Source organism: Chlorocebus sabaeus, chromosome 17 (assembly GCF_047675955.1).
Source record: "Chlorocebus sabaeus isolate Y175 chromosome 17, mChlSab1.0.hap1, whole genome shotgun sequence".
Taxonomy (NCBI): Eukaryota; Metazoa; Chordata; class Mammalia; order Primates; family Cercopithecidae; genus Chlorocebus; species Chlorocebus sabaeus.
In genome coordinates, this window is record NC_132920.1 from 60,424,570 (window position 1) to 60,439,582 (window position 15,013).

The 15,013-nt window shown below is 35.7% G+C and overlaps 1 protein-coding gene across 2 annotated transcripts in view; it reads left to right on the forward strand.

The window, feature by feature from the left end:
• Positions 1-15,013, forward strand: part of PRIM2 (DNA primase subunit 2) — a 312,787-nt gene that overhangs the window by 161,338 nt on the left and 136,436 nt on the right. For both annotated transcript variants that reach the window (XM_073006101.1, XM_073006100.1), the window contains exon 8: positions 11,797-11,864. In XM_073006101.1, coding sequence (XP_072862202.1) covers positions 11,797-11,864 — 68 coding nt within the window. The remainder of the gene's footprint in view (positions 1-11,796; positions 11,865-15,013) is intronic.

Consider the following 15,013-nt stretch of genomic DNA (forward strand, 5'->3'; position numbering starts at 1 on the left):
CTTGCTATATTGCCCAGGCTGGTCTCGAACTCCTGTGCTGAAGCAGTCCTCCTGCCTGGGCCTCCCTAAGTGCTGGGATTACAGACTTGAGCCACTGCGCCCAGCCCACTCTCATTTGTTTTACAGCCATTCCCAAATGTTAACGAAAGTCCACATTGGGGGAAAAAGAGTTCCTGCAGAAAATGATAGTGTGTATTTTCATATACATGTCTTTTCTGTGTCTCTTCACTTTGGTAATTAATATAATTGTGGAACCTTTGACATTGATTTTAGATTACTTAATAAAGAATGTATTTAAGTGTAGTGCAGAATAGATTAATGTTTGCAAAAAGTGGTACACTGTTGAGTAATATTTAGGGAAAACGGTAAGATTGCCAGTGTAATGGGCAGGCTCTATGTCTGGAGACAGGCTCAGCAGGAAGTTAAAGGAATCATGGCCTATACTGTTTACAGAAGATAAACAACATGCACTATGAGGCCCACTATTCAGTCTGGGCCATCTTTTAAACATTTACTGGAAGCCTGTAGATACAGTTGGCAACTCCAGTGTACATAGTAGAATTTATGTGCATATTTAGGAATTTCTATGAGAAACTTCCACATAATAAGATTTTGCACAAGATTAATGCTTACAATAAACAGTAAAGGAACGGTTTTGGTTCTGGAAAACCTAGATAAGCGTTTATTTTCTTACATTAAATAAGAAATTGACAAACGTATGTTTAGGTAAATATGGTATAGATGTTTAGGAGACAAAAATGATGAATGAAAATACAGTAATAATAAGGAACTTTAGAACTTCAGTTATTGCCTCACAAATTTATTAAATGAATGAAAAAAATCTAGGAATTTAAATGGTTTTTAGAGTCTTTGCATAAAAAGATTTTTGTCTGAAAAAAATGTCATCTCTCTCTAAACGGTGGTAGTCACATGAAATGACACAGTGAAAAGATCCAGAATCGTCTCAGCCAATTCCCAGCCTCAGTTGTAACACCAAAGACTTAGGTGGGCTGTAAGGAGTAAAAATGTAGTAATATGTTTTCTAAAGTAATAAAATGTCCAAATGTATGGGGCTAAATGTACTAAGGAATAGATAAAACCATAGGATAACAATGGCACTGTGTTACTCAGTGGTAAAATAATTAAACATATTTATAGTAAAAGCAAGAACATGTTCTAGAGTCAAACGTATACATTTTTAAGATAACTAGATGAGATTAAAGGAAGCTGATGGTTAGGGCATAAAGGTCACCTGTTGTTCACCCTCCTTGAATGTTCCAGGTACCTTTGGCTGAACAGTTTGAGAGGTCTTGAGGAGCCTCAGAGATAATATCCCTGTTAGTGATATTGCGAGGATTGGAGTTTATGTAGAATTCCTGCACATAGTAAATCATGAGGAATGCCAACTGCATGCTGCATTCTTATTCCATAAGAGCAATTCCTAAAGAGGCTAAACAAAAGGTTGACAGTTCAAGCTGTCCAGTACCAATGCAAAAAATAAAATACATTGAATTCTGTTAGCCAGATCTTTCTTTTGCTTATGAGAAATGTAATTGTGAAACTGCTTGCTATAATAGCTTAAGAATTTTGAACCCAAATTATCAGGGTACTCTGGAAGTAAAATGATTTTATGGGTGTTTTACTCTAAGGGAGAAAAGTCAGTGATCCATGTACATTTATCACTGCATATCTCTTAATACCTTTTTTCCCCTTGCTCAAGCGATTGTTTTACATTTCTAAATGATGTAGAGCATCAGTAAGGTGCTTAGGTTAGCCTTTGAATAACAAGCTTCTTTTCACACCATAGGTTTCATGATCAAAAATCAGCACTGGGATGTCTGCTTGCACTATTCCCAGGTTTGCTTCTTCGGTTCTTCATATCATCCAGACCCCTGAACTGGAAATATCTTGTTAACTCTGCACTGTTTAATATTCTTTGGAAATTAAACTACTTGGGCATGTTTAGAGCTCAGATGGAATCTGTGTGTTTTGCTTGACAAGGTTGTTGGTTGCTTTTTAGAGCTTACATATTGAAAATCATGTTTGCAACCAGCTGATAGAGAAATTTCCATGTATCAAAGCATTGTAGTGATGAAACCACCTCTGTTGTGAAGATCAACTGATATAATGTGTGTGAGAGCCCTGTGGAAACCAAAAAGTGCTGTGGGCATTTGAACACTCGACTGTTAAGATTAGTGATGAACAGCATCTCAGCCTGCCAAGGGAGGACATGAAACTGGAGAACAAATTTGGTTCCAGGAGTAAGGGGAAATGTAATGTGGAATCTCACAGTTTGGGGTTTGTAATTGGGATCTGTTGCTATTATAAGAAAATGTAGTTCAAAAGACACAGGATTTTCTGTTGTTAAAATCAATGAAGTTAAAAGAGCAGCTGCTTGTAAAAGTTAATTTTATTTGACATCTGCCTTGGTCCCAGTAATAAAAGTGATAGTTCTGTTGAACAACCTGTTCTCTCTAAAGCTACATCTTTTTGTTGCTGTGAGGTCTGTTCAAATAAATTGTTGCCTTTTGATTAAAAAAAATTTTTCCTGATCTATAAATTGTTTATCTCTTAGAATACATATATAAGCATAACCTATGCACCTTTAATTTACTAGAAAAGTGCTGGTAAAAACAGATTTCTAGATTTTGAGTTGGCACTCGTGGGAGTTACAAAATGCAGTAGGAGCCATCTCAAATCTTATGTGAAATGAGAAGAATGCAAAGACATTTTGAAAAATATTCCCTATTTGTTTTCCATTAAAATATTTGGTTCTTTGTCATTTTACATAATAAATAATATTTATCTCTTTGTCATTTGTAAATAATAAATGCCACTGCCCTAATACCACTGTAAGAGAGTACTATTCTGGTTCTTTGAATAGGCAATATTATTTGAAAAGAAGGGACCTAAATTGTACTGATTACCTATCTTGGATTTCTTGATATTGTCATTCCTCTTGAGTTTTTCTAAGGAAGCTGAAGTGAGTGGTAGAGGGTAAAAACACCAGAGAACAAAATTGAGCAATATTTTCCAAGTGAGCATTGTTTTCCTGTCATTTTTATGTGTTTTAATTTCGCCAGTGTTGGGTGAACAGTTCAGAGAAGGGATTTATTATTTTAAAATGAAGCCACCCTCTTGTTCTTCATTTTCAACAGATTGGGCCACTTTTGCTTTTAAAATGTCTGTTAACTCTTTAAGAACCATTTACCATATTTGCTTACGTATTTACCTCCTTGTGTATTCTTGTTCCCTCCCTTCGTGCTCATGATTTGAAAAAGAAAATCATGAAAAATATGTTCCTCCTACAGGCCTTTATCAATCCCTTTAAACAATTCTGCTTCAAAATAGCAATTGGCTAACAGTGGAATCTTCTTTAGGGGGTTTTAAGAGCAACAGCCAGCTTCATAGCTGGAGGCAGAGGAACATTTTTTCACAGAGTGAAATTCATTTATTCTAGGTGTACAGCAAGAGTTAAAGGAGCTACTGGTTATGTTTTATAACTAATCTATAATTGCTTAAAATCAGTGTTACACAACTTCAAGTCTGTCGGCAAAATTTCTTGTTCCAATTAAGAATGGCACATGCCTGACAGATACCTCTAATCTTCCATTCCTTATCCAGAGCAGACATTTCAATCTGTACTGTTTCCTGGATGTGGCTTGTAACTGATGGCATTTAGGACATGCTCCTTGGCATTTGAGGGAACAACAGAAACAAGGTGGTCATTCTCACCTTCTCCTGGCTCCTCTTCTGCAGCAGGCCATAAACCCTAGCCGACCTCCTCCTGAGGTAGGTTATAAAGCCTTCATCAGAGATGTGCCCTTCCTAAACCTGTCTTGTCTCTGAAGACACAGGGTCAAAGAGAAGATTCTGAATAAACAGGACTTGCTAAGTTTCCCCCAGTTTATTACCGTTAGAATATACCCTTTTGTCCTTCAATCATACTTTTGCACAACTGTCCATGAAAAACACGTTTCCCTGTTTCTTTGGGTCTTCATTTCTGAAGGCTCCCATATCGCGTAAAACTTAAATTTGTATGCTTTACTCTTGTTAATATGTCTTTTGTTATAGGACTCTCAGTCATGAACCTAGTGATGGGAAAGAAAGATAATACTTTTTCTTTTCTACAGCATGAACCCTCAACATAGTGCCCTAATGAGCTCAATGACAGTTGGACATCCCTGTTTTATGCATATGATATGGGAAGGTTTAGCCAGCTCATGGCTTTATCTGCTACTTATTTGCTGATAACACTTAAATCTAAATCTAAATCTCTCCTGGTCTCTACATCCATATATATTTAGTTACCTCTTAGTTGAAAGCACCTCAAATTCAGCGTGCCTAAAATGAAACTTAAATTTTCCTTCATTTTCCACCTTCCTCTTCTGTACCCACTGTCTTGCAGTTGATAGAATTATCTACCTACCTGCATGTCTTCTCCATCTTCCCCTTCTCTGATAGTAGTTCTCTGGAGCATACCTGTACATATTTCATATGTACATGTCTTCCGTTCTGTCGCTACTGCCTCTGCCATAATTTGGTTCTTCATCTTGGATCCCTAGATCACTGGTTGTGCCACCCTTTTGACCTCTTTGCCTCTACTTTAGCTTGCCCTCCTCCAAGCCATTCCTTACCCTGCTAGGAAATAAGTCAGTCTTCCCTCTATTCCTCTCTTGAACTATTGCAAACACAAATGTGTGCAAAATAGTAGAACATTCATGTATTTACCTCCAGGAATTAACCAGTGTTAACATATTGTCAACCTAAAATAATCAAAAGGGTCACAGGCTAGTTTAAAGAGGGTTTATTCAAGCAAAAAGTTTGGACTAGCCACATGGGAAACACAGACTCCAAAGAATGGAAGGCAGTGTTCCAAAGTGTAAAAGCTTAGGATCGCTTATATAGACAAAACGTAGGGAAGTTTAACACAATTTCAACAGTTTTCTATGTTAGGCTTAATGCATACCTACAATGATTTGATTAGTTAAGGAGGTCTTTTTCTTTCTGGAAAGATATTTTACATTCCACACTGAAGATGTAACTGTCATGGAGTCTTGGGTGCCATCTGGTCTGAGTTAGGTAAAGACAACAAAGAAGGCCAGTTAATCTGTAACAAAGGTCAGTGATTGGAAGCAGGGAGGTTTGGTCTCTCCTAGTTGTTTACAGAACCAACACAATGAAAAGAAAGATAAGCTAAAATCTGAGAAACAGAATTGCGAACATGTTAAGTGATTCAGTCTGCAGAGCTTTACTTCTTCCTTGGCATAAATTTAGAGGGTTGTATTTGCTTCAGAACTTTCTTGGCTTGAATCCAAGGAAAGGATGAGAATATCTCTGATAAAACTGAAGCTTTCACTGTCCATAGTCTCCTTTCCTCTTGCTTTTCCTAGGTGCAACCAAAATTGCTTCCTACCCCACTTGTTAAAAAGTGTTATTGAGTAGAGAATGTAATTCTAACAAGTACTTTTTCCATCCGGATGAAGTTTATTTTTAGCTATATTAAAGAGATCTAATTTAAGAGGGAAATCTAAAAAGAAAAAATATTTTCTGTTTGCTTTACTCTTGGAAAGATATGACAGTCAAGCATGTTTTTTATCCAGATTTTTCTATTCTTGAGTAGATTTACCTTATAATTACTATTGGATTTCAGTTTTTTTTTTTTTTTTTTTTTTTTTGAGACAGAGTTTTGCTCTTGTCACCCAGGCTGGAGTGCAGTGGCGTGATCTCTGCTCTTGTCTGCTCACTGAAACCTCTGCCTCCTGGGTTCAAGCGATTATCCTGCCTCAGCCTGTTGAGTAGCTGGGATTATAGGCACCCACCACCATGCCCAGCTGATTTTTGTATTTTTATAGAGACGGGGTTTCACCATGTTGGCCAGGCTGGTCTCGAACTCCTGACCTCAGGTGATCCACCCACCTCGGCCTCCCAAAGTGCTGGGATTACAGGCATGAGCCACCGTGCCTAGCTGGATTTCAGTGTTCTTAAAACTTTGTGTCCTTTTTAGATGAGGTGTTTTGAGACAAACATTTTGGACTCTCTTTCAAAATAACTAACTTACCTGGAGCTGCAACTTATTTATTTAGGAATAATATCTTGAAAGGTGTTTAAACACACACTTTTATTTTAGCATTGTGATTTAAATAACAAAGGCTATTTCTTTACATTGGTCTGAGTCTTATTTGAATAGAGTCATATTTACACTGTCTGTTCCTTAGTAACTTTATATAAATTTTTGAAGCAGTCTCAGTCTTGGCTGGTTAGGTTTTTCTGTTCTTTTAAATGGGTGTTCATTGTAAACGACTTTGAACTTTGTATGTTTGAAATTTTTAATAACGTTGGGAAAATATACATTCAGCCAGTATTTCTGCTTTATTTGTAACAATCAGTTGGTGACCCAACCCCCTCCACCAAAAACCAGAGAGACATAGATTAGAAGGAAGGAACTATGTCATGGTCACTCTTTTGGTAGTGACTGTTATAGTATATTTTAAGAAATAAAAATAAAATTTTAGGCCCCCCAGCCAAGGGAACCCTAGAGAAACCTTAGAAGTTGAGTTCCCAGCCATGATGGAATGGGAGGTTGGACATGCCTCATTATGCCCCATCCCTTGCTAACTGCCATTAGGCTAAACACAAATGAGCCCTTTGGAAAGACTCATTCCATCCCTGATATCAACCAACCACCTGATGCTCACGCTCCCTTTTGCAGTTTCCACACAACAGTTAACCAACATTCCCCCCTGACAAGAGACTACTAACCACAGAGTGGTTCAGACCAGTCTATGGAGGATGCGCAGTGAGGGTTTTCATGTTCTCTGCTTCACCTTTTGATATCCGATGCCTGAAAGCTCCACCTTTGGATCATGCTAATGCCGCCATTTTTTTTACACGTGACTCATGAAGGGACGCGAACCTTAATTGCGTGTATGCATGCTTCTCCTTTCATAAATATTCATGACTCCTCCTATAGCTTATTAAATATGTGTATTTGACTACCCTGTTCAGCATAAATTCCTATTTCCTTCGCTCCTCCCTCAAAGTGTCTGTTTCTGGCTTCTGGGTAGAGGCTATCTAGCCTATCAGAATGGCCATCGGGCAGGCTGCAACCCTTTATGAGAAATAACGCTTCTCTTTCCAGATTTATGAACCTCATCATTTTTCAGATGACAATCCAAAATTTGAGTTTTGGACTGCTAGTTTGGGGCTACTTGTTTCTTTTGAACCAGGAGGTCACAGTTTCAGCTACGTTGCAGGGTAGTGCACTTGCCCTCCTTTTAACAGAAGGACTTGGATATTCCATTTAGCTGGAAATGAAAAGAGAAACGTGTATGACTCCTCTACTTGATAGAACATATTTACTAATGAAAACAATTAGAAATATAAGACCAAAAGGATCAGGGTCAAGGGCAGACTTTTCTAAACTCATGCCTCTGTCAGAAATATTTGAGAGGGGTAAACCTTACATTCAGTCTCCAAAACTTAGTGAGTACTTACTGCATGTCATATCATTGTGCTGTTCTGAACAGTTGGGGGAAAGCGATGACAAGACAGAAGAGATTCCTACCCTGACAGAGCTTATATTCTTGTGATGAGAGAAAGACATAGTCAGAAAATTAATCAGATAATTTCAGGTAGTGATAAATGTTGGGAGGTACCTGAGTAATAGCTAGAATACCCTGCTGCTTTACAAAGGGTTAGGGAATACCTACTGCTTTACCAGACCCTTGTTGGGAAAGTATAGATTCAGTCAATATTTCTGTATTATTTCTCACAATCAGTTAGTGACCCAGCCCTTTCCACCAAAAATCAGAGAGACATAGATTAGAAGGAAGGAACTATGGCTGGACGCAGTGGCTCACGTCTACAATCCCAGCACTTTGGGAAGCCGACGCGGGTGGATCACTTGAGGTCGAGAATTTGAGACCAGCCTGGACAACATGGTGAAACCCCATCTCTACTAAAAATACAAAAATTAGCTGGGTGTGGTGGCACACACCTGTAATCCCAGCTACTCAGGAGGCTGAGGCAGGAGAATTACTTGAACATGGGAGGCAGAGGTTGCAGTGGGCTGAGATCACACCACTGCACTCCAGCCTGGGTGACAAAGCAAGTCTCTGTCTAAAAAAAAAAGAAGGAACTATGTTGTGGTCAATCTTTTGGTAGTGCCTGTTATAGTATATCTTGAGAAATAAAATTCCCAACCCTTGGTAAAGTGTCAGTTACCCTTTACCAAAGGTTAGGGAAGGCCTCTGTGAGGAGGTGATATTTGAGCCAAATCCCTAATGACATGAAGAAATTTTCCATGAAAAAATTTGGGAATCTTGAAGACTAAAAATCTGTGAGGTAAAGTGAATCTTGAAGAGTGCTGTCCTTATTTTGAGAGGTGGGGGACTCAAAGGAGACAGAGGTGCTCTGAGATTAGGTGAAGGCTTCTGGCCACGCCAGCAACTAGTTGCTTATGGCCTGAGGAACCTGCTTTCCTAATGTATAAAATGACAAAGTTGGACCAGGCACCTCCAGACTCTCTTTTGTCTCTTGTACTTTGAATGTATTTGATATTTATGGGCATTTTTCTTTATTTTTATAATTTAGGAGGGTACAAGTATAGTTTTCTTACATGGATATATTGTGTAGTGGTGAAGTCTAGAGTAACCACCTGATTTATTAGCATTTAATGGAGGATTAATAGTTGGTAAAATGCATTATTTTTGTAACCAAATATATGTCAAAGGGCAAAATTTACTCAGTGACACTTATTTTTAAAATGAGATTTATCTAAGAGTTAGTAATCTGTTATACTTGTCTAAAAACCGTGGAAACTGTATTGGTTAATTCAGTGTGCTAATATAGTTTTAATAATGAAAGGACATCTTAACTCACCCCTAACCTTTCAACAATAATGAGAAATAAGCTATAAGTTATGCCAACTTCTATGATGGTTCCCATGAAATAGCCCTAACTTAGACAACTCGTTTAGGCTTTGCAGATGCAAACTGTGATAGATCTTCCTTCTCTTTCATTCTTGGTGATTTATGTGTCAGGTATATTGTTGTGTTTTCTATAAAAAGAAAAAAAATTAAAACATAGTTGGAAGCCAAAGTCGATTTAACCTGGATAGATGCAACTTTCTGGTTATAGAGGAAATGCTAAAAATCTTATTGTGATAGTGTATTGCTTTCTTGGAAGACTTGATAATTGTTACCTAGTTTAGTTTTGATTTATATTTAGTTTTGCTCAAAGGAGGAATTTGAAAAGCTTTATGAAATATAGACATATACTTTCATTTTTATCAATTAATGAAATTACATAGTTGTAATTTCTTGAATTTATTACATATTCAATAAATACTTGCTAAACTAAACATCTGTTGTGTTGCAAGTGCTAGGGATGCAGTTACCAATCACAGTCCAGTGGATGTAAGTAGTAACTACGTTAGCTCAGAGAAAAATTTCAGAAGAAATGGAGCCAACAGTTCCTAAAATGAAGTTTGCATTCTGTCAGCAAAAGGTTAGCAGATGGGTTTGCCACTTTAAAGAGCTTTGAAATAGCTTTATTACTTCATATCCTTAGCATGGAGAGATGCGTGCTTTTTTTGTAAATGCTAATTGTTTTAAAAGTTGAAAAGAAAATCTTTGGAAAACTCAAAAATCTTCCTTGAAATAATTTTACTCAGATCATTGGTCTCTCCCTGTCTTAAGAATCATTCTTGCTAGATTCAATCTTGAAAGTAAGTTGGAGGTGGGAAGGGGAGGATGGGAGAATGCATAGCATCGAACACATGTGTTCCAGAAAACTGGAGCTATGGAAAATTTCTACCTGATGTGCTGTCATTGTGTTTTGTGGAATTGGCAGAAGCTGTATCGGCAGTCACTCATTCAGTGCCTATTGTTTCAGTAATGCCGCCTAAAAGGAAAATTTTAAGAAAATGTCTGATGAAAGACTGATGTAATAACTTTACCCTGGGAGCCTGAGGGAATTACTAGATGATTTTAATGAGGGGTGTGGTTAACTTTCATTTTGAAAATTTCACTCTGACCTTGGTATAAATTAGGGAAGGGGCAAGAATGGCAGCAGAAATAACATTGGAGATGTATTAATAGTTTAGGGAAAAGGAAATGAAGACTGAAATTAAGAGGAAGGGGTAGATTTGAAAATCTTTCCTATATGGACTGAACAGATATCTAGAAATACTTTGCTGTTACTGAGGTGTTTTTCGTTTGCCTCTATTTAGAAAAGACAGTTTGATTAGAAGGCATACTATATAGATTGACAGAAGTGACTGAAAAAGCCCACTCTGTCTGCTCTGTTTTCAGAGAATTGACTTTTGAAATGTCTAGATAAATCATTTAAATCGTTTTAGAAAACAGCTTTGGTTCTGAGACATGAAATCTCTTGAACAATGAAAATGGCATTTTTGTAACAGGATTTGACATTAACAGATAAAGGATGTATTAAAGTATTCAAGTGTTTTGTTTATAGAATTTGATAACCTTGATAACATCTTTCATATTTCAAAATACAAGACTTAGCATTTCTCAAGGATACTGAAAGTGTATTGATTGTGCTAAAATTGCAGCAGATTGTCTCACTTCATCGTATTTTAAATTAGTAACTTTGTCGACGTGTTGACTCTTGTACAAAATTGGGAAAGCTTCTCCATTATCATTAGAAATTATTTAATAAAAGTGACTTCATATATGGCACTTTGGTCAACTTTTTTTCAAAAAAAGTTATATTTTTAGATGATATTTTTATTTTTATTTGCATAATATAATTAGATTTGATGAATTAAATGTCTGTTTTCCATTTTTAGGAAATTGTAATTAATGTATTAAAAAAATTAAAAAGAGGATACACTATATAAACCCAAGGGTATCTTTCAGTTTGTTGCTTGCCTTAAGGTTCTTTTTTGTGAATTGTTAAATGATTGATTAGTAAAATATGAGAACCATTTTGATCATAATTGAATCCTGAAGAGATTTATCTTTTATTTTTGTTTTGATGTTTTATTAAGTTTACCTCAAACTATCAGATTACTTTGAATGGATGTCTTTAATTTCCTTGTGTCAAATTCTTATAAAACGGCATTCTCTTAAGAACATAGAAGAAAATAGAGATATAAGATATATAATTAATATTGTTGTAATAAAATAGATCAGAAATTCACATTTTGATAATATGCTGTCAAGTTGATACACAGTATTGGCTCTAACTTCTTATTTCCTAGCTCAATTTGAGGTCATATTTTAATATTAAATACTTCGAGTTGCTTCTGTATACTTAAAAGATATTCTTGGTTCCTTATAGTCATGTGGCTGACAGAATGAAGTACATACACTTCTGTATGTAACCAGTTTCACAGTGGCTTAGCTATAAATCAGAATTTCTCTTCCCAATTTCTTCATCATCTTAGAACTCAGTGCTACAAGATTGGTTGTTATACAATTTTACATTTAGAAGTTTTTACATTTTTATTTACAAAGATAATAGTCTTATAAGTGAATGCTTTTTCATGAACTCAGGACACTCCCTTTTACTCTCTGTTTTGCTCACCTTTTTCTTTACTTTTAAACTTAGTGACATACTCTGTGTCCTTAGAACCATGTAGCTAACTTTGATCACGTAATGTGTCAGGTTTTTATATAATTTCTTGATTTGAAAAAAGAGAAATATAACCTTATATTTTTAAGTATTGCCTCCCTATCTGCTCTTCAACTCGTTTTACATTTAGTATTCAAATATGTTCAGTGTTCAGCCTTTGCTGTTTTTACTAATTTTCTTCCCTGCTTTTAGTTAACAGCCAGGTCCTTGCCTGCTGTGCAGTCTGATGAAAGACTTCAGCCGCTGCTCAACCACCTCAGGTAATATAAAGGCACAGCCTTGTTATGCGTATAAATCCAAGTGCAGTAAAGTGAATAAAGTGTATTAAAGTGGTGAAACCCCTTCGATTACTAAAAACTTATTTTTTTTCTTGCTTTCATTCCATTATTCCTATTGAAGTTCTTAATACCATGTACTTGTTACCCTTGACTTTAGGGCACTGTAGATAGATTCAACAATAGTGTGCAGAACTGCTTGCAATAAGTTTAAGTTAAATGAGTAGAGATAACTAACTTTACAGAAAGATCTCGAATGAGCTATTTTTGTAAGTACAAGGTTAAGGCATACTTTTATTAAGGATGGATGAGATGGATGGAGTTCATTTCTAAATACAAAAATAATATAGTCTCATTATTTAAAAAATAAAGTTAGAAAATACAGGAAAGGAAAAGGAAAAAATTATCATTACTGCTCAGAAATAATATTTATCCTATGTTTTTATTTTAATTTTAATTTTTTTAATTTTAATTTTTTGAGATGGAATCTTGCTCTGTTGCCCAGACTCGAGAGCAGTGATGCGATCTCGGCTCACTGCAACCTCTGCCTCCTGAATTCAAGCAATTTTTGTGCCTCAGCTTCCCGAGTAGCTAGGATTACAGGTGCAGGGCACCTCGCCTGGTTAATTTTTGTATTTTTAGTAGAGAGAGAGTTTCGCCATATTGGCCAGACTGGTCTCGAACTCCTGACCTCAGGTGATCCACCTGCCTCAGCCTCCCAAGGTGCTGGGATTACAGGGGTAAGCCACCATACCCTGCATTTCTATGTTTTTGTTATTTTTGTTGTTGTGTTTTACTTAGTGTTGAAATTATAGTTTATGTGACAGTTTTTTCCATTTTTATAAACATTGTAATATTTTTTACCTTAGTATCAAAATCTTTCTAAAAACGTTGTTAGTGACTACATTATATTTTCTTGTATATCTGTACTGTAGCGTATTTATCTCCTTTTGGGAAGCTTTAGACCATTTCCAGTTTTTTTTCTTACTGTAAAACAATGCTATATGTTAACCTTTATCTGTATTTTAGATCATTTTCTTAGGGTAGGTTTTCAGAATTGAAATTACTTTGTCAAAGGGTGTGAACCATTTTAAAGATTTAAGTATGTATGTATATTTCTTTTTCAAAATCCTGTTCTACCTATACACTCATATTTGTATAAGACTGCCATGTTACTATACTCTGAACAAGATAGGGCAGTCAAAACAGTTGCTAATGGGTTAGACATAGAGATACTATTGTGATCCTGTGCATTTTGTTGGTAATAATAATTCATTTTCCTTATTTTGAGGTGGGATTGACTACCTGTATTCTTTGCTCACTTATTGATAGCATCTCCTGATCTTATTTGCTCTTACATACTTTAAAGGGTAGTAACTCTTTGTTGTATTTGTTACATACTTTTTTTCTAAAATTCTAAAATTGTATTAGTCAACATACCTACATTTTCAAGTTTTATATAGTCAAGCACCAATAGTGTTTTCCTTTATGGTTTTGAAAAATTCTTTTTAAACTTCTCTTTCAGAAGTGTGGATAGATTTTACTTTCTGGTATCTTTTAGTTTTCTTTATTTTTCCTTTATTTCTTCCTCCCCTCTCCCCTTTCCTTGCCTTTTCTTCCTGCTCTCCAGTAACTGTTCCTTCCCAGACAGCTTTATAACCTTTGTATAATTGTTTTGTTGGGTTAGGAAGAAGGGAGGGTTGATCAAATCTAATATTTCAGCAGGGACTGAATAGCATACATTTTCATATATAACAACATTTATACATGATTGTTAAATTTACTAGAGCTCTGTGTCAGTGAGTTAAGAATCTCAGAAATTAATTTTGAGTATCTTGCATAATGCCCACCTGCCGCATTCAACTCTGTTGGCAGTTTTGTCTCTTGAGTATATCTCTTGCTATCATAGCCTCTTGTCTGTTTGCTTTGGCCTTTCTAATATAGTTTACATCATTGCCATATGTGTTTATATTATTCCTTGGCTTAAGACCCATCTCTGCCTCTCCAATTTCATTCTGGAGGAAGCCAGGACTTCTTAGCCTGGCATAAGAGGTCCTTCTGGAAGAGGCCTGGGCTGTCTCTTTGGACTCCTGTTTTAACACTGAGATCCTAATTTCATCAAATGCCATGAAGTTCCTTTAACACAACATGCTTTTTGCTCACTCACCTCTATGACCTTCCGAATATTTTTCCTTCTGCCACTTCTATTTATGTAAATTTATAGATATATACTATATATATAATTTTAAACATTTTAAATGTATTTAATATAATTTTAAGGTATTTTAAATGTATTTAATACAATTTTAAAATATTTTAAATATATATGATATATATTTTATTTATATTTAAAGTATATTGTAGATGTATATAAATATGCAAATCTATTTATATTCTCCCCATGCTCCGCTTTTACAATAACTTCTGCTTGTCTTTTAAGACTCACCTCAAGCATTACCTCTTCTGATAAGTTTTCCCTGACCATTAATTAGTTCACCTCCGTAGTCTGAATTGGAAGTCTTTTATAGATGTTTTCATAATATCCCATGCCTTCCTCTGTATTACAGAATTTGTGATATTGTTATTGTTTGTTTACTGTTTGATTTCTCCATTGTAGTATGTTTGAAAGCTTGTAAAGTGATGTTCATATTTGTGTTTTCAGTAGCTGAGACAGTATCTGGTGTATGATAGGTATTATATGTTTTGTTGAATGAATGAATGCAAGTTATATTAGTGAAATTTTGTTGTTTTTTTCTGCATAAAGTTTTTACAATTTATAAACCATACTGTCATATTTTTTTCCTAGAAAACCACTGGTTCAAAAGGTAAAAACCTAAAGGGTAGAATCTCGCTTCTAGTTAATCTCACAGTTGATTCCGAGAGATGATGATGGATTCTCCTTCCTCCATCTGAGTATGGTAATTGCCAACTAGAATTTAGATTAACTACTGACACATCTCTTCGAGTCCTTGAAAGTTGCACAAACTGTACATTCATTTAAGGGCTTTTATTCTCTGTGGAGTTCACTCATGACTGGTTGCTAGGCAACCAGGACTAGATGCTACATGTAATGTGCACCCACTGATGTTGCTTTTTTATTATTATTAAACCAAATGGTTTCTCATTTTATTGCC